Source organism: Mastomys coucha, unplaced genomic scaffold, assembly GCF_008632895.1.
Source record: "Mastomys coucha isolate ucsf_1 unplaced genomic scaffold, UCSF_Mcou_1 pScaffold18, whole genome shotgun sequence".
Classification (NCBI taxonomy): Eukaryota; Metazoa; Chordata; class Mammalia; order Rodentia; family Muridae; genus Mastomys; species Mastomys coucha.
The window spans coordinates 81,405,349-81,425,835 of NW_022196900.1; the positions used below are offsets into that span (position 1 = coordinate 81,405,349).

At 45.9% G+C, this 20,487-nt stretch overlaps 1 protein-coding gene across 6 annotated transcripts in view; it reads left to right on the forward strand.

Moving 5' to 3' along the window:
* Positions 1-5,164: 5,164 nt before the first annotated feature.
* Meaf6 (MYST/Esa1 associated factor 6) overlaps positions 5,165-20,487 on the forward strand; it is a 28,291-nt gene continuing 12,968 nt past the window's right edge. For 5 of the 6 annotated variants that reach the window (XR_004121056.1, XR_004121057.1, XM_031378618.1 and 2 more), the window contains exons 1-4: positions 5,166-5,322; positions 6,202-6,317; positions 9,741-9,828; positions 9,964-10,009. Coding sequence is in view for 4 of the 6 variants with exons in the window: in XM_031378618.1 (XP_031234478.1) it covers positions 5,233-5,322; positions 6,202-6,317; positions 9,741-9,828; positions 9,964-10,009 (340 nt within the window). In the remaining 2 variants the exon portion in view is untranslated. Of the gene's footprint in view, positions 5,323-6,201; positions 6,318-9,740; positions 9,829-9,963; positions 10,010-20,487 lie in introns of all 6 variants that reach the window. The other variant, XM_031378619.1, reaches the window with a different exon arrangement.

Below are 20,487 nucleotides of genomic sequence, written 5' to 3' on the forward strand. Positions count from 1 at the left end.
CTTCTCAGAGTGCCAAGCCTCAGCTGTTCTTGATGACCCCTTCATGTACCTACAAAACCAGTACCACCTGGGTGATTCTTAAAAATTACCAAGTACAGCCGGACAGTGGTGGCGCACCCCTTTAATCCCAGCACTTGGGAGGCAGAGGCAGGCGGATTTCTGAGTTCGAGGCCAGCCTGGTCTACAGAGTGAGTCCCAGGACAGCCAGGGCTACACAGAGAAACCCTGTCTGGAAAAAACCAAAAAAAAAAAAAAAATTACCAAGTACAGCTCTGGAACACAGCTTCTTTATTCTCTCAGAAAACACTTCCCAGAAGAAGATTTCACCTTAGTGATACTGGTTGGTCTCTTCTTAATCACCACTAACCAGGTAACCAGCATCAATTGTCTCAGTAACGCTTTTTATTCTGGACTCTAAAGCTAGAGCCAGGTGGCCAAAGCTACCTAGTTCTGCTGTTTGCTGGGGCTGGAATATGGCCCTCTTGTTCTTTTGTTTTGTTTTGGCTGGTCCTCTTGTTCTATTGCATTATCATCAGCTTTCTGTTTTCCAACTCCTTCACTACCCAAGCTTGGCTGTCTTGGAACTTGCTCTGTACACTGACTTTGAACTCAGAATCTGCATGCCTGTCTCCTAAACACTGGGATTAAAGGTGTTGTCCACCAATCCTGGATTCTAATTTTTCTTCACCTAGAACTTGCTCTGTTCTAGGCTGGCCTTGAACTCAAAGATCTGCTTGTCTTTGCGCCTGGAATTAAGGCTTGTACTCCCATGCCCGGATCTAAATTTTGCTGGGTGGATCTTGCCCGAAGGTCACTGCTCCCTTAATTCAATTTAATATCCTTTAAAACAGGATACTTCACTTCCTAGTGCCCCTTTAATACTCGAACCATATATTTTTTATGTTTTCCTTTCTAAGCTTGCTAGGCTTGCTGAAAATGCTCTTCATGAGATTTTTTTTTTTTTAAATGATTTGTTTACTTATTTATTTATTTATTTATTTGGTTTTTTGAGACAGGGTTTCTCTGTGTAGCCATGGCTGTCCTGGAACTCACTCTGTAGACCAAGCTGGCCTCGAACTCAGAAATCCGCCTGCCTCTGCTTCCCAAGTGCTGGGATTAAAGGTGTGTGCTACCACCACCCGGCTTACTTATTTTATTTATGTGAATACATTGTAGCTGTCTTCAGACACACCAGAAGAGGGTAGCAGATCTTATTACAGATGGTTGTGAGCCAAAATGTGGTTGCTGGGATTGAACTCAGGACCTCTGGAAGAACAGCCAGTGCTCTTAACCACTGAGCCCTCTTTATGAGACTTAACCAGAGAACAAAGTCTCTGCTTGGTTATTATGAGACTTCCTTTGTTAATGCAATTAATCTGAGTCTCTTCACCTTAGCCTCAAGCAGACTCTTCAGACAAGGGCAAAAAGTAGCCACATTCTTCACCAAAATCCCACAAAAACAGTCTCTAGGCCAAACATTGAAGTTCTCCACTGAAACCTCTTGGACCAGGCCCAAACAATTCAGATCACTCACAGTAACAAAGTCTTCTACATTCCTACTAGGATAGCCCATTAAGCCCCATTTAAAGCATCCCACTGCTTTCCAAATCCAAAGTCCCCCAACCCACATTCTTCCAAACAAAAGCATGGTCAGGCCTATCATAGCGGTACCCTAGTCCCTGATACCAACTTCTGTCTTAGTTAGGGTTTTACTACTGTGAACAGACACCATGTCTAAGGCAAGACTTATAAAGGACAATATTTAATTGGTGCTGGCTCCAGGTGCTACAGGTTCAGCGGTTCAGTCCATTATCATCAAGGCAGGGGGATGGCAGCGTCTACCTTGATCAGCATGGTGCGGGCAGAGCTGAGAGTTCTACATCTTCATCTGAAGGTTGCTAGTGGAAGACTGACTTTCAGGCAGATAGGATGAGGCAATAAGGCCACACCTCCTAATGGTCCCAGTCCCACTCTCTGAGTGAAGTATATACAAACCATTACAAGCACTTTCTAGGAAAATAAAATGTGAAGTACTTTAAACATGTACTACCCCATACACAGCTCCCTGTGCTCAGCTAAGCAGGATTTGACTCTAGCAAATAAGAGAGCTGAGGCACAAAACAGTGGAAGTCACACACACACACACACACACACACACACACAGACATACACACACACACACACGCGTGTGTATGTCTGTGTGTGTGTGTGTGTGTGTATGTCTGTGTGTGTGTGTGTGTGTGTGTGTGTGTGTTTACCTGCATGTATACCTTTGTACTCTGTGTATGCCTGGTACCTGTGGAGACCAGAATACGATGCCAGATACGCTGGTTATAGACAGCTGTGAGCCACCATGTGAGTGGCTGGCAATTTAATGTAGGTCCTCTGCAAGAACCACAAGCATTTTTAACTGATGAACCCTCTTTCCATGTTCTTTTTAATTAAAAAAAGATTAATTTTGTGTGTATGGGTGTTTTGCCTGCATATGTGTCTGCATCTCATGTATCCCTGGTACCCTGAGAGGCTGGAAGAGGGAGTCAGGTTCCCTGAACTGTAGCTACACAAAACTGTGAGTCACCGTGTGGGTCCTGAGAATTGAACCAGGGTCCCCTGGAAGAGCAGCCAATGCTCTTTAACTGCTAACCCACCTCTGAAAGCCTCCATTTGTACTTTTTGATTTTCTTCCCTGGTGCTAAGAATCCAACTGTAAGAAAAATCAAAACCTCTAACTCCAGTTCCAGATCATCCAACCCCCTCTCTTGATCTCTTAAGGACACAGCAAGGATGTGCACAGACATATATGCAGGCAGAACACCCATACACATGGAAATTAATAACTATTTAAAATCATGAAAACTGCACATTAGCCAAGGAGGTCAGGTGCGATGGTTTAGCAGGTGAGGCAATTAATGTGAATGAAACTGGATGAGCGTAATCCCCAGAACCTAGGTGCCAGAAGGAACCAACTGAGCCCTGCAAACTGGCCTCTGTCTCTCACACGTGTGGCCCGGCATGCTAAGCACTGAACACAAGGAAGTGTTAGAAAGTACATTTAAAATTAGCAAATTAAAACCCAGTAAAATAAGGAAGAGAAACATGTATAGAGAGGGGTCCACTGAATTCAACAATACACAAAAATAAACAAGATGGCCAAGAAATTTATTCCTGACATTCAAAGCTGCTACATTTGAAAGTCAATCCATGTTATTCACCATGTTATGTTAAAGAGTGGCTGGAGCAATGGCTAAGCTGGCAGGAGACACAGGTTCCATTCCCAGCCCCCACATGTTGGCTTACAACTGTGACTCCAGTTCCAGGGGAACCTGGCCCCCTCTCTGGCTTCCACTGGTACCATGGTGCAGATACCTGCAGACAAAACATAAAAGGGAAAGTTTTAAAAGGATAGGGGATATATATATATATATACATATATATATATCCCATATATATATATATATATATATATATATATATATATATATATTGGTTTTTCGAGACAGGTTTTCTCTGTATAGCCCTGACTGTTTTGGAACTCACTCTGTAGACCAGGCAGGATATATATATATATTATATTATATTATATTATATTATATTATATTATATTATTATATAGTGGAGGACTCCTGTGCGGGAAGAGTCAGCTTTAAGGTGTGGGCCCTGGTAGGTTGATCACATTCCATTGGAAGACTCCACATCTATTAAGTGTATGGGCACCTCAAATTGGGACTTGGTCATTAAGGTGGGGGGATTCTGGAGAGGATGGCTTAGAGTTCTTCTCTAGGACCCTGATTCAGTCTCCAGCACCCACATGGCAGCTCACAACTATACCTCCAGTCCCAGGAGGATCCGATGTCTTCTGGTCTTGGGAATTACATGCATATAGTACAGAAATACATGCAGGTAAAACACTCATATACATAAAAATAAAAATTTCCAAGGTCTGATTGATATATTTTTTTTTTTTGACAGGCTAGCCTTAAATTCTCTGTGTAGTTGAGGCTGGCCTTGATTTTTTTTTTCCCCTCAAAACCGTCTCACTATGTAGTACTGCTGTCCTGTATCTCTTCGAGTCCCCTGAGTGCTGGGAATAAAGACATGTGCCACCATGCCTGGCCCTGGGAGGTTCTTATGTGGACTAGGCTGGCATGAAAGAAAGGGATGCTAGACTCAAATCCAGGGGTTTGTACAAGCTTAGGCTTAGGCAGACATTTTACCAACTGAGTTTTATCTACAGCCCTTAACTTTTTTTTTGGATGAAAGTGGGTCTTGTGTAGTCCCGGCTGGCCCAGGTGGCCCAAATATTATGCAGTACCTTGACCTTTCTGCTGCTTCTTTTACCTCTGCCTCTCGGGTGCTAGAATTATAGGCATGTACTACAGGAGAGGAACATGACAAGTGGAGAGGTTTGTGAGAGAGAAAATTAGAAAAGAGGATTTGAAGAAAATGGAGAATTCCTCAGACCTGTTGAACAATATCCAACTAGGGCAAAGAAACTCAAGGATATCCACACACGGGGCAAAGAACTCCACGTAGACTCCCTGTGAAGTTACTGATCCCTGAGAAATGCAGAGCAGGGCTGGGGGTGTAGCAGTAGAGTGCTTGCTTCGTCTGTCCTGAGTTCCATCCCCAGCACCAATTAACAGTGGGCATGCCCAACACGTGCAATCCCAGCAGTGGGAAGGCAGAGGCAGGACGATAAGCTCAATGTCTGTGTTTCTGTTCAATACCAGCCTGGAAACAGTTCTGGATCTGAAGATAAAAGCTAATTCTTTCATAATCCTTCCCCTTCCGGCAAACCACGTACAACAGATCTACTTGCCTGTGCTGAACCCAGGAAAATGTTGGTTTGGGGATCTGCTCTACAGCCCGGATGGTGGGTGGAACCTTGCTCGGGTTTTCCACCTGCAGTTGGGTGGTGTGGCAAGGACATCGTCTGCGGGGAGACACGTGGGATATTTAACAGGCCTATGCTGCAGCTGGGTTCTCTATGTAGTGACTGTCTGTGCTGGGTGTCTGTTAAGCTCAGAGGCTCACAGTGGAGCAGCAAGGATTGTCCCACACGAACAAGCGCCACTCCGGGCCGGCTTTCGCGCGCAGAGCAAGCCGGCTTCCCCGGAAGCCGCGCGCGCAGGCGCGGTGGGGGGGACGCGCCCCCTGGCGGCCGGCGGTGACAGTGCGCAGGGTCCGCCTACTGGTCGCGCGCCGCCGCCTCCGCCGCCGCTTGAGCCCAACATGGCGATGCACAACAAGACGGCGCCGCCGCAGATCCCAGACACCCGGCGGGAGCTGGCCGAGCTGGTTAAGCGGAAGCAGGAGCTGGCGGTGAGTGGCCGAGGCCTGGACGCCGTTCCCGCATTGCCTCGCAGGCAGCTCCGAAGCTGAGGACGGCCGGCAGCCGGGGTCTGGGCGCTCTGGGCGGCCGGGCGCGGCGCGGTTCCCTGCGGCGGCGCGGTTCCCGGCCTGCGCTCAGTGGGGCGGGGCGGGGCGGTGAGGGCGCGGGAAGGGCGAGAGGCAGGAGGCGGGGACGACGCTCAGGTCGGGTTAGCGGGTGGGAAGGAGGCGGCTAGACCCCGGCCTAGAGAAGATGCACGATGGATTCCATGGGCGGCGCGTTTCAATGGCCGGAGAATGTGGTGTATTTGAGGATGCCAAGGAACGGGGCTGGCGGGAGACGCAAGACGCAACCTAGGGAATTTGGATTGGTGACGCGCACCGGGAGCCGCCGGCACCCTGCTGGCTGAGCCCTCCAGGCTCCCGCCTTTTGCTACGAGCATCCGGGAGGCAAAGCTCACCTGAAGCTGCCCTTCCAGGTTTCCATAGCAACCGGCATCCACTGCGGGCGGCCCATCCAGAGCTAGCAGGGAGGAAGCAGTTGATGTAGAAGAGATGCATTTGAAAGCTGTTCACCCTTCTCGCTGCTGGTAGCAACACATTTAGTGAGTGAGAATGGAGACAGCTCATGATCTGTCTCATCCCTGCTCATGACAGCCAGGTTTTTCCTCTGAAGTAGATGCAAAATCTTGCATGTGCGTGCATTTTCTGAGGATAGACTACATATTCCACTCTATTTATAAAGAGATCCATCGCCCCTGCTCTTCCACAGAAATGGTTCATTGTGGGTAAGCTTGACTTTACAAGTCTGTATCGGGGTTTCAGTTTGTTTAATGCTTGCTTTTCCCTGTCCCTGTTTTCATCACCTAGGAAACACTTGCAAACTTGGAGAGACAGATCTATGCTTTTGAAGGAAGCTACCTGGAAGACACTCAGATGTATGGCAATATTATCCGTGGCTGGGATCGGTATTTGACCAATCAAAAGTGAGTGTCAAAATCTAGTAGTATTGGCCTGGCAGTGGTGGCCTTTAATCCCAGCAGAGGCAGGTGGATTTCTGAGTTTGAGGCCAGCCTGGTCTACAGAGTGAGTTCCAGGACAGCCAGGGCTACACAGAGAAACCCTGTCTGGAAAAAAAACGAAAAAACTTGTAGCATCTATCTGTTTTATCCTCTACTAATATTTATCTGTGGGGTTTTTGTTTTGTTTTGTTTTAAAACATGCTCTCACTGTGTAGCCCTGGCTGGCCTGGAACTCACTAAGTAGACCAGGCTGGCTTCAAATTCACAGATCACATAGCTCTTTCTCCCTGTAACTTCTAAACGGATAGATTTAAATGTATGGACTGTCATGCACAGCTTGGAATGTTTGCTTTTAGTATTTGCAAGGAGATGATAGCTGTAGTGTGGTATGAGGTCTAAGCTTGAATTTGTACTCTGACGTCTCAACAGAAAAACCTTGGAAAAGCCCGTATTTGTGATTAAAGAAAATAGGGCCCATGGTGTAGGGGTATATAGGTATAAATGAAATATAGCATGTGACTTAACTGTCTTCCACATTTTAATCAACCATGATATCCAAGTACGATCTTCATCATACCTCCAAGCTAACTGTACCACTGTTGACTTGGTAATGTGATTCTATAAAAATCCCTAAACTTGTGAGAATTTTTCAAATCTGTAGAAAAACTGAGATGAGATAGTGCATGACCAATTAGTATTTTCCCCATATATTCATGAGTTGCTAACTTATTGCGGGTGCATGCTCTCTCCAATGTATGAAAACATCTATGCATGCTTAAGAACCTTTTGTTTTGAAATAATTGAAGATTGGGATAAAACACTGCATAAACAATTGACAGGGCTTGTATGTTCTTACACAGTTTTCTCTGACAGTTACATTTTCCGTAACTATAGAACATCATCAAAGTCAGGAAAGCAAGATTGGCTTACTGTGTGTATATAGGTGTATGGCATTTTCTCATAAGTGTATTACTACAAGATGTAAAACCAGGCCCAGGAGACATTGCTCAGTGAGTAAAAGTGCTTGGTGTGCAAGCCTGATGACTTGAGCTCAGTTCCCAGAACCTGTGTTAAAATGTGCACATCTGGCAGCAGGAGAGATGGCTCAGCATTTAAGAGCACATACTAGTCTGGCAGGGGACAGGAGTTCGATTCCCAGCACCCCAGTCAGGTACCTTACAGCTACCTGTAACCCAGCCCCAGGGGATTAGACTCTGTCTAGTACACTTTCAGGATCCCCCTCCCCCCATAGCCCAATTTAGCACACATGTATACATGCACATCTGGAATTTTAGCACATGGGGTGGGAGGTGGGGACAGGAGAATCGCTCGGAAGCTTGCAAAGCCAGCTAGCCTGAGCTAAGCAGTGCTGTCCAAATAACTAGATTGCCTCTGCCTCAATAAGGTAGACAGCAAGTGCCAGCGGTGGAAAGCTGCCCTCTGATCAGTGTGTGTATAAAGATGCAGATCCATTCTGCCATCACAGGATCTCCTCCCTGCTACTCCTTTGTGGTTACGATTCTGTTTCCCCGTGCTTTCTCTCCCTGCTAAGCACGGAAGATTTAGACACTTACACCACGAATCTTTTTGCCTCTAAGTATGTTAGCAGTTATTTCCTGAGAAGAGCAAGGCATCTCTGCAAGAAACTCAGATGCTTATAGCTTAAACATTAACCCTGATTCCCCACAGTGCTTTGCTACTCTTTTTTGATCCTGGATCCAGTTGCTCTTCGGCAGTTATGTCTCCTTAATGTTTTGTTGTGGTTGGGTTTTTGTTTGTTTGTTTAGAGACAGGGTTTCTCTGTGTAGACCAGGCTGGCTTCTGACTTACAGAGATCCACATAGCTCTGCCGCCCAAGGGCTGGGACTGCAGGTGTATGCCATCATGACCTGCAGGGTCCTGCTTTTAGGTCTCTGTTGTTGTTTGTCCATTGGTGCAGGGGCTGTAACCCAGGGCATTGAGCATGCTGGGCAAGTGCTCTGCTGCTGAGCTGAATCCCAGACTGAGTCCCAGGTGGTGCACCTCTGGTTCTGTACTTATTCTGTCTTATTGGGTGACATGATGTTGGGTGGTCCTGTGACTACTCATGGATCCTGTGATAGCTCTGCTCTAAAAGTTCATTTCTTCATGTTGACCAGACAGTTTAGTGGGTAAAGGTGCTTGTGGGCAAATCTGACTATCTATTCTGTCTCCCCGGTGCTGGGGTTAAAGGCACGCACCACCCCACACAGCTATAATCACTTTTAAATTTTTTTTTAAAATTTTATGTATATGGGTATTGTGCCTGTGTGTATGTCTGTGTACCACGCGTGACCTAGTGCCCTTGGAGGCTAAAGGATAACATCTGATTCCTTGGGACTGGAGTTACACAGCACCTCCGTGTAGGTGCTAAGAATCAAACCTGGATCCTCTGGAAGAGCAGCCAGTGTGCTTAACTGCTGAGCCATCTCTCCAGCCCCTGTTTTACTTTATTTTTCTTCATAGTTATATTTTGATTGAAAAACTCTTGCCTGTCAGAGTGGTACACATTTTAGTCCTGGCACTCAGGAGATAAAGGTTAGTGTGCATATATATGAGTTTCAGGTCTGGTCTACATAGCTAATTCCAGGCTAGCCTCAAGACTGTTATAGTGAGACCCCCATCTCAAAAAAACGAACAAAAAGTCATTTATCATACATGTATATATAATGTGTATCCCATCGTGTGGCTCAGAGGACAGCTTTATGGATTGGTCCTTTCTTTCACCTTTACCTGGGCTGAGGATTGAATTGGGATTGTCCAGCTTTGTACCAAGTGTTCATTGCTCTCTTGTCAGCCCCTGCGCTAGTCTCTTTTGACAATAAGCATTATTGTAAATGCACACTAACACAGAGTAGAGAGCTGCACTGTGTTTGGCAGGCCAGGTTACCTACCGCTTACGTGATAGATAGTGCTGGTTGATATCCTCAGGCCAGGCAAGACCTGGCTGTGTCCCTGGGCTCCTGGGCATCTTAAAACACAGAAGCAAAGAAATACACTTGACAGTGTTTATAAAGCAGCTAAAATCATCTCGCCTCCCAAAGTGGGAGGCATTACCATTTATAGGCATTTGACATAAAGTTACGTGCATCAGAGGCATTCCTGAATTTGAACCTGGTTAAAAGAAGAATGGCCAGATGGCTCAGCAGGTAAAGGTGCTTTCTACAAAGCCTGACCACCCGAGTTCATTCGCTGGAGATAGCAGGAGAGAGCCGACTCTATATAAAGTCAACTTCTGACCTCCACAAATGTCCCAGAGCACACATGTGTCCTCCCTCCACATTAGACTCAAACACAGTGATAATCTATAAGATACAAAAACCTGTAACAACAACAACAACAATAACAACAAAATTCTTCTGTTTTTAGAAACTCCAATAGCAAAAACGACCGGAGGAACCGGAAGTTCAAGGAGGCTGAGCGGCTCTTCAGCAAATCCTCAGTCACGTCAGCTGCTGTAAGTGGTGGTGGTGGAGGGTGTGTCTGTCTGTACCCTTTACTGAGGAGTGTGGCCTTTCCCTTCTTCTCTGTGTGGGTTGGTGTCTTGGGGGTCTATGGTCTCTAGTCTGGTAACCAGTGACTTCTCTTTTAGGCAGTAAGTGCCTTGGCAGGGGTTCAGGACCAGCTCATCGAAAAGAGTGAGTGTTCTTTTACCTTGTTTATCAGATAATCCTAAAGCAGCCCGGGGCCCTGAGTGAACTCTGCTTTTACCTAGCCAGGTCCCTGACGACTGCATCTAGACATTGGGGGACCTTTGGGCATCCTCATACCTTTTGTTGTTGTTGTTGTTGTTGTTGTTGTTGTTGTTGTTTTGGAGGTGGGATCTTGCTATATGTCTGTCGGTCTGTCGGTCTGGCGATGTAGCTCATGCTTGTCTCAGCTCAGAGGTGCCCTTGCCTCTGCCTCACCCTCGCTATGATGCAAGGTGAGGACCACCTACTGCCTTCCCGCCACTCCCTTCCAGGGAAGTATGGCTGGAAAGACCCCAAGCTGTGAAACTGCTACAGCAGGCCATGAGTTCCTAGGCATTTTGTTTGTTTGAGGTAGCCCCTTCTAGCACATGCTGACCTGGAACCTCCTGATAGCCTAGGCTGGCCTTGACCTTTAGATCCTCTTAACCACGGCTGTCTGAGTGCTAGGAGCATAGGTATGTGTCGTCATCCGCTGGGAGAACTTCAGAGCGCTTCCTCATCTCCCAGGGGGACCAAGGTTATCACGTCCTAGCACCCGTGTGGTGGTTCACAACAGCCTACAACTCCAGTCTTACACACATACATTACACATTACACATTACAACTCCAGGCACACACACATAAATAAAAATAAAATAATTTAAAAGAAAAAAAGCCGGGCGGTGGTGGCGCACGCCTTTAATCCCAGCACTTGGGAGGCAGAGGCAGGCGGATTTCTGAGTTCAAGGCCAGCCTGGTCTCCAGAGTGAGTTCCAGGACAGCCAGGGCTATACAGAGAAACCCTGTCTCGAAAAAAAACCAAAAAAAAAAATAAATAAATAAATAAAAGAAAAGAAAAGAAAAGAAAAAAAAAATACATAGGGGTAGATGTGGTGCCTTAAAACCCAAGGCAGGCTGGTCTCTTCAGTTTAAGGCTAGCCAGGGCTACATTGTGAGACCCTGTCTTAGTTACTTTTCTATAGCTGTGTCAAGACATTGACTCTAGCAACCTCTAGAATAAAGATTTTATTAGGGGCTTACAGTTTCAGAGGGTTAGAGTCACGGTGGGAGGCAGGCAGTCATGGTGCTAGAGCAATAGCTGAGAGCTCACATCTTAAGACATAACCACAAGGTAGAGAAGGAGGGAGGGAGGGAGAGAGAAAAAGAGAGAGACAGAAGGATTTGACACTGGAGATTAGAGGTGGAGAGATAATTTGGGAATGGCTTCTAAACCCTCAAAACCCAACCTCAGTGACACACCTCCTCTAACAAGGCCACACCCCCAAATCCTTCCCAAGCAGTTCCACCAACTGATGACCAAATGTTTACATTTGAGCCCAGGGGACCATTCTCATTCAAACCACTACAGACTCTATCTCAAAACAAAGTAACAGCAACTCATTTAGTAGGAAATTTCAAATGTACCTGATAAATCCCTTAGTGTTCAACTTAAGAAATTCTAAGGGTGTATCTCTTCTACCCTTAGACATAGATGGGAGAGTAGATGCTATTTACTCACTCAGATCGTTTCTGTGTGGAAGCCATGTCTATTTAAAAAAAAAACAAAAAACAAGCTGGTGTTTGTGTGGTGCTGTGCGTTTGCAGTGTTCTCTCCTGTGGTGGGGTTAGAGCCCGGCTTTGGCCAGGATTTGAGGAAAGGAGGTGTTGGTGGCTTGGACCTGGGTCACTCGGTGACGTCATTAGTATCTCTGTAGAAGTCTGTGCCAGCTCTCGAGTGCCTTGCTTATCCCAGAGGCATTCCCATTGAGTCAGATCCCAGCTGTTGTTCAAATAGGATTGTTCTGTGTCCTTGAGAAGTTTTCTGTCCAACTTCGTGCTGTGGTACTCCTGCTCTTCCCTTTTCTGGAATCCTCCATGATGTCTCTTGTCACTACTATGATTGATTACCTCATCAGATGCTATAAATCTTAAAAACAAAAAAAATTTTTTTTTTTTTTTTTTTAAATTTGAGACAGGTTCTCACTTTGTAGTCCAGGCTAGCCTTGACCGTAGACAGTAAAGATTTTCTAAAGTTTATATTGGCTAGCCACTCTTTGGCATCTCTACTGAGCATGGAGCCACCCGCCTATGGTTGGTATTGCCTTGCTTTTGATATGTGTCAGGTTATTTTGACTGAATAGTCATATACTTTGAAATATAACTCTGCTGGTTTTTATTTATTCTTATTTTGTGTGTGTGTGTGTGTGTGTTTTGTGGGCGTATGTATATATATCAAATGTCCAATGCCTGCAAAGTCCAAAAGAGTTCATCAGATCTCCTGGAACTGAAGTTATTAAAGATTGTGAGCCACCCTTGTAAGGCTGCTGGGAACCAAACCCTGGTCCTCTGGAGGAGCTGCCAGTGCCCTTCACCACTGAGCTACCTTTGTCCCTTTGTCCCTCTGGTTTGCAAGAGGATGTTGCGGATGCTTTTCATCACTGCTGACTGTTAACCTCCTTCAGGACTGCTTTTCCCTCCACACCTCCTTAGTTTTTATTTGAGTCACCATCTTACTGGGTAACGTTCTGGCTTGTAGCTCAGAGACCCCACCTGCCTCCTCCGCCTCCACCTCTGCTTCCGAAATGCTACAAGTGCTGGGAGGGCAGGTGTGAGCCAGCACACCTGGCTATGGCTTTGCGTTTACATAGCTGCTATGCTGCAGGGGCCTGAACCTAGGTTTGTGCATGCGCTCACCCAGTGCTCTACCACTGAGCTACCCGCAGGAACATGGGTGGGAGATTATTCATGGGAGCATGCGCAACTTCCCAGTGGCTTCTCCCCTGAAGGAAATGTCCCTTAGCACCTTATAGGTCAGGGAGGCCTGGGGACTTGTGAGTAGGTCAGATCCACAGGAAGTGGTGACAGGCCTGTTCTTGCTCAAGTAATCATAGCTGCTGTGACTCTGAGTTCAAGGCCATGCCATGCCATGCCATGCCCAGAAGACAGGGTTTTCTGTCACTCTGCCCCTGGCATTCTTTTTTTTGTTGTTTGTTTTTTTTGAGACAGGTTTTCTCTGTGTGGCCCTGGCTGTCCTGGAACTCACTCTGTAGACCAGGCTGGCCTCGAACTCAGAAATCCGCCTGCCTCTGCCTCCCAAGTGCTGGGATTAAAGGAGTGCGCCACCACCGCCCGGCTACCCCTGGCATTCTTAAGAACATTCTTCCTGCCCCAGATCTCCTTCCTGGAACTGTGGAGGGAGTGATGCAGATGTCCCAGTTAGGGCTGAGCACCCAGTGGTCACTGGTTTTCAGCACTCTGAACAGTTGTGAGTCACTGCCACTGCAAAAAAGGTTTCATTGACCAAAGCTGCCCGGCAGCGACATAAACATCAATCTAGAAGGCAGTTTCTAGGTAAACTCACTAGCAAATCCACAGCAGTGGCTTTACAACTAGGGCCTGTGGGCTCCCCCTGCCCAGGGAGCTCCGATGGAGTGGGTATCACATCCAACCAGTGAGTGACCTCCTTGATGTGCCATGCCATTTGTGTGCTGGTGGACGCGTCGTGCTGAGCCTTGCATGTTAGTGGTGTGCAGTGGTGTGCATAGCTGAGTGAGACTGCAGATGGCCTCTTCCCCCAGCAGTCAGCATGGTACCTTACGGTAGTGGAAGGTGGCCAAAGCGAGGAAGCTTCCAGCTCACTCGTAACCAAAACCTATGGGCTTTCAGTGGTTTGTTTGTTTGTTTGTTTGTTTTTAAATTTTTATTAATATTATTTTATTTTTGAGACAGGGTCTCGTTATGTAACATAGTCCAGGCTATTCTTGCACTCAAGATGATTCTCTTGTTTCAGCCCCACAAATGTTGGGGACTTCTGGTAAACCACCTTGCTCCTCTGAAATTTTAATTCTCATTTGATTTTCTTTCTTTTTTTTTCGTTTTTTAAAAACAAAGTCTTTCTGTGTAGCTCTGGATAGCTAGAACTCTGTAAGTAGACCAGGCTAGCCTCAAACTCATAGGGGCTCCTCCTTCCTTTGCTTCCCAAGTGCTGGGATCAAGGTGTCAGCCTGGCTAACCCTGAATTTTGTTTCCCTACTAACTAGAATTTAGTAAAAGTTCTGTATTGGATTCTGTGTATCTGGGTTCCCTTTGATTTCTTTTTCTTTTTGTTTGTTTATTTTAAGACAAGGTTTCTTTTGTAACCCTGGCTGTTCTGGAACTCTCTCTGTAGACTAGGCCCTCCTGAGTGCAGGTATTAAAGGTGTGCGCCACTACTGCTCAGCTCCTCTTTCAGTTTTTTTTTTTTAAAGATTTATTTATTATATACAAGTACACTGTAGCTGTCTTCAGATGCACCAGAAGAGGGCATCAGATCTCATTACAGATGGCTGTGAGCCACCATGTGGTTGCTGGGATTTGAACTCAGGACCTCTGGAAGAGCAGTCAATGCTCTTAACCACTGAGCCATCTCTCCAGCCCTCCTCTTTCAGTTTTTAACATCAGTTTCTCTGTTGATTGTTGTAGGTAGCCACACTCACATGACAAGGTACGCATAGGGTGATTTGTGGGAGCTGGGTGTTCTCCTCTCACTGTGGGACCCAGGGATCAAACCCGTGTCGTCAGGCTTCACTTCAGGAGCCTCTGCCTGCAGAGCCATTGGGAGGGCAGATGCGAGACTTGAGGGTCCCTGGAAGCCATGATTGTGTCCCACGAGGAGCAGTGGGCTTGGCCCTCACTCCTTTCCTCTGTGGATGATGTCTGTGAACTCCAGGAATGAAGAGGCAGAAGTTTGCCTTGTATCTTTTTTAATTTTGAGGATTTCTACGTTTTCTACTTTGAGCATTTTATTTTCAAACCACCCCCAAAAAATTTCCTCTCCAAGTACAGTATTTCTTCTTCCTTTGGCTTCATGTTTGCCCAGCTTGAAAGATCGGGGATTTGCACGGCCCCTAAAGAGGAATTTCATATACGTTGTGAATCGTCAGACATTTTAGTGAAATGAATAAAGAGAAAGAAAAAGTGGCAGGCAGATTTTCTCCTTACTGTCTTGGCTGGGCAGCAGGGGCTGCTGCATGTCCTGAAGCGTCCAGCAGAGCGACTCTTTGCTCCCGTGCTTGGTGTGGTGTGTCATCCCTCCCTCTGGGAGCCCTGCCTTCCATCAGACACTGCCTTTAGTCACCCTTCCTTTTCTTTACTATGTAAACTTCCTTGAATTTGCTCTAAAAATTGCTTATTTCTCTGTCGGTGAGAAATAAGCTCTCTCATCTTCCTCAGTGCAGCGCTGTCAGTGGAGCGGTCAACTCGAAGTTGGGCAGTCCTTGAGCTTCCATGAGCTAAGAAAGAAAATTCTCGTTTTGTATTTTAGTATAGTTTCTAGTCCTCATGGTTCCTCGTCTGTCAGACGTGTCACCAATAGGTGTGATTCTGCAGCACAACGTGGCTCGGGCTGGGACTGTAGTTCTATGGCAGAACATTTGCCTAGCATGTGTGAGGCCGAGAGTTTGAATCCCAGCACTGCATGCCAACAACCAAAAGGAAGTTCTTAAGAGAGCCCACCTCCCTTTTAACTTTTTCTTTTTTTTGAGCATTTTGAGACAAGGTCTCGATAGCCCAGGCTAGCCTCAAATTCACTCTGCAGTCAAGAGAGGCCTTGAACTTGCTTATCTTCCTGAATGCTGGGCTGGTTCATGTGGTGCTGGGGATTGAACCTGGGGCTTTGAGCATAGCAGGTGAGTACTTTACTAACTGAGCTACATCCCCAGCCAGTTCTCATGGTTCTTGATGTTCCTATTAGTTCTCTGGGAGAAGAGTTATTGCCTTGGATATCACTTTATCAGAGAGGAGACCTAGGTGAGTTCCCTCTTCATGGGCTTTGAGTAGTTGGCCGTTGAGTGAGCCTATAGAGCGTGACCACTGTCTTGTCTGTCTGTCAGTCAGTCAGTCACTCCAGTAGCAGAGACTGCAGATGGATAGGAGGTGCCTTTGCTTCCTAGTGCCTTTTCAGAACTGGAGTTGAGGCAGGTTGCCTTTCCTCTCTCAGATTCCAGTCTTTCTAGCACCTGACTCAGTCCTTGTCTCTCCTCCCACTCTGCCATGGTTCAAGGCTGTGTGGTCTCCCACCCTGTTCTTCTCTTGTCTTCTGGCAGTGTTTCCAGCTTTGACTTTAGAAAAGATCTTTAATGTCAATATTCAATATGGGCTGTCTATCAGTAACAGGGACCTATTAATACAATTGAAACCACACTGTAGCCAAAGTAGGCCTTGAACATGTAACCCCCCTGCCTCCGAGTACCTGGGATTTCAGGCGTAACCGGGCCCTTGTGTTATACTCTGGTCCAGTTTAAGGAAAGAGCCACGCTGTATGTATTAAGTGTGGGCCTGGACTGTGCTCTCCTGGTTGGAATCAGTGCCCTCCCTACATCTGCGTCATGCATATTGTTCTGTGGTAAGTAACCACAGCCACGGGTCCAGGATTCCAGGCATGGCTTGTCCCCTCCACTCCCCCAATTTCAGTTCTCTTGCGAATGATTTTTTGACTAAGTGTTTCTCTTCTCCCATAGCCTCACCAGCATTTGTTGTTTACTTTTTAGAGATTGGGTCTCCCTATGTAGCCCTGGCTGTCCTGGACCCAAAGATATCACCTCCTTTTGCCTCTGGTGTTAAAGGTTCGTTCCAGCTGGGCGGTGGTGGTACACGCCTTTAATCCCAGCCCCTGGGGGGCAGAGGCAGGTGGATTTCTGAGTTCGAGGCCAGCCTGGTCTACAGAGTGAATTCCAGGACAGCCAGGGCTACACAGAGAAACCCTGTCTCGAAAAACCAAACCAAACAAAACCAACCAAACAACCAACCAACCAAATAATCAAAAAATACCAAAGGCTCGTTCCATAGGATGGGTGTCTTGTTTTCTTGGGATTGACCATTTATGTTGGAGTGAGGTGGCATCTCTTTGCATTTCTTTGATAGCAAGGAAACTGATTGTTTCAAGTATGTTTTGGCAGACCATTTGTATTTTGTTTCTCTTTCTTTTCTCTTCTTTTCTTTCTTTTTTTTCTTTTCTTTTCTTTCCTTCCCCCCTCCTCTCTCTTTCTTTCTTTGTTTCTTTCTTTCAGACAGGGTTTCTCTGGTGTAGCTCTGGCTATCCTTACTAGACTAGACCAGGCTAGCCTCAAACTCATAGAGATCTGCCTGCCTCTGCTTCCCTAGTGCTGGAATCAAAGGTCTGCTCCCCTATTCCCTGCTAGTTTGTATTTCTTCTTTAGACAACTGCCTGTTACTGTTCACTAGCCCTCTCCCCCCTCTTTTTTTGAACATATGATTTGGGTTTTTGATGTGTACTGTTTGCATTTTGAAAAGAGTGTGTGTGTGTAGTTGTGTGCATGTGTGGAAACTGGGAGAGGGCGGTGGGAGTACCCCTAGCATTCTTTGCCTATTCCTTTGAGGCAGAGTCTTTCCCTGAACCCAAGGCTTATCCTTTCCCAGCTTGGCTGGGAGCTGTAAACCCCACTGGCCCGTCTGCACCTGCAGAGCTGGGGTTGTAGGGTGTGCAGGAGGTGTGACCTGTCATGGACTCCTGAGGTCTGAGCTCTGCTCCTCATGCTTGCACAGCAAGTGCCCTGACCACTGAGTCATTTCCTTCAGGCCCCAGTTGAAAAACAAAACATCCAGGATGTTAATTCATGTGTCACGGGTAGATGGCACAGATTCGTTCCCCCTTGTTCTGTAACCGGTCCTTCACTCTGGGTTTATTTTGCTTTGCAGAAGGTTCTTAATTCCTACAATCCCATTTGTCAGTTTTGGGGATATTTCCTGTGCTATTGGAGTCCTGTGTAGGAAGTTCTTGCCTTTGCCTGTATCTTTATTGTGTTTGTGTATGCAAAAAATATATATCCATGTATGTATGTACATGTACATGTTTGTGTATGTATGTGTTTATTTATTTATTTATTTATTTATTTTCGAGACAGGGTTTCTCTGTGTAGCCCTGGCTGTCCTGGAACTCACTCTGTAGGCCAGGCTGGCCTCGAACTCGGAAATCCGCCTGCCTCTGCCTCCCAAGTGCTAGGATTAAAGGCGTGCGCCACCACCGCCCGGCTGTATATTTATTTATTAATTATATGTATAATGTGGGGTGGGAAATGAGGTACAGATGTGGGTGGTCTGTGTGTGTACGTTGCCCCCTAGAAGCCAGAAGAGGGTATTATAGGCTTCTGGAGCTGGAGTTACAGGCGATTACAGAGCACCTGACATGGGTGCTGGGAACTGAACAGTTGGTAATGGTTGCATGTTAGTGAATTCATGTCCATTTACTTCTTTCTTCAGCATTTTAAAGGTTTCCCTTTTATTCTACTCTATTTTATTCTGAGACAAGGGTTTTATTGTGTGTTCAGGGTGGCCTGGACCTCTACATAGATCAGGCTTGCATTGAATGCAGAGAGATCTGGCTGCCCTGCTTTCTTCTGCTGGGACTAAGGTGCACCACCACTACCAGCCGAGGGTCTTTAAGTTTGAGTTGCCGACATCTCTCAGATCCTGGAGAGGTTTTTTTTTTTTTTTTTTTTAAGATTTATTTATTTTTTTAAAAGATTTATTTATTTTATGTATATGAATACAAACTGTAGCTGTACAGATAGTTGTGAGCCTTTATGTGGTTGTTGGGAATTGACTTTTAGGACCCCACTTGTACCAGTTGCCCCACTCGCTCAGACCCTGCTCACTCTGGCCCAAAGACTTATTTATTATTATAAATAAGTATACTGTGACTGTCTTCAGCTGCACCAGAAGAGGGTGTCAGGTCTTATTTCGGGTGGTTGTGAGCCACCATGTGGTTGTTGGAATTTGAACTCAAGACCTCTGGAAGAGCAGTCAGTGCTCTTACCCGCTGAGCCATCTCAACAGCCCTATTTATTTATTTATTTATTTATTTATTTATTTATTTAATGTATATAAGTACGCTGTCGCTGTCTTCAGACACACAAGAAGAGGGTATCAGATCCCATTACAGATGGTTGTGAGCTACCATGTGGTTGTTGGGAATTGAACTCAGAACCTCTGGAAGAGCAGCCAATGCTCTTAACCTCTGAGCCATCTCTCCAGCCCTGATAGGTTTATTTTTTTAAGTATTCTGTTTCATTTTATTTGAAATAATTAGAATTTTCCCCTGCTTTCTTTTTAGGTGAATCCATTATTAATGCATCTTCCTTCCTTCCTTCCTTCCTTCCTTCCTTTCTTTAATGAAACAGGGTTTCAGTATGTAGTATAGTCCTGGCTATAGATCAGGCTGGCCCCAAACTTACAGAGATCCACCTGTCTCTACTTCCTGAGTGCTGGGATTAAAGGTGTTTAATACCACATCTGGCCTCATTTTCTCTTAAAACAACAACAACAAAAACAGACTGACAATTTATTTGTATTCTGTGTGTATTGTATAGGTGTTCTGTCTATGTGTGCACCATGTGTATGTAATTCTAGACATCAAGTCCCCTGAGCTAGAGTTATGAATGGTTGTAAGCTGCCACACTGGTGCTGGCAACCCAACCCAGCTTCTCTGCAGGAGCAGCCAGTGCTCTTAAGAGCTGAGCCATCTTCCCAGCCCATTTTATCTTTCTGAGATGAGATCTTGCTGTGTTGCTCAGGCTGGTCTTGAACAAACAGAACTTCCGTCTGCACCGAGTTGCCTCATTAACGTTGTCAGAGATGAGCTGACCTTAACATCAGGCTTCGTTCTGGGCCGAGCTCTGTTTCCTTGATCTCTGCAGCGCAGTGCTGGTTACTGTAGCTTTGTGAGAGGGTGGCCTTGACTTGGTGGTCTTCCTTCCTCAGCCTCCTGAGTGCTGTGGAAGCACCCCCTTTCTGAGTAAACTTTAGGAAATCTGGAGCTTTCCTAGTCTTGTGCAGCTCCACGGCTCTGGAGCTCCCTCTTATGGTGCTTTCCTGCATCATGTTCAAATTGGTTCCATCCTTTCTGTTTCTTTGCTTTTAGGGGAAGAGGGTGGAAGAAACGTTGTGTAGTGTGAGTGTGGTTACATGTGTTCCATGGCATGCGTGTGAACAGCCTTTGTGAGCTGATTCTCTCCCTACCAAGAAATTTCATCTTGACCATATGGTCTCAGGTCTGCACAGGAAACACTTACTTGCTAGGTCTAATTGCTTGGGCTCTTCTGCTTTTAAGTTTTGTTTGTTTGTTTGTTTGAATGTGTTTTTGAGATGTAGTTTAGGCTAGCCTTGAACTTCTGATCTTCCTTCCTTGGCTTTCCTAGCCCTGGGATTATAGGCATGTGCTACTGTGCCACCCTTTTCTGTTTTATCTTTTTAAAAAATTATTTACTTATTTTATTTATATGAGTACTCTGTAGCTGTTTTCAGACACATCAGAAGAGAGTATCAGATCTCATTACAGGTGGTTGTGAGCCACCATGTGGTTAGTGCTCTTAACTGCTGAGCCATTTCTCTAGCTCTGTTTTATCTTTTTTGTTTGTTTTTTGTTTGTTTGTTTGGTTTTTTTTTTTTTT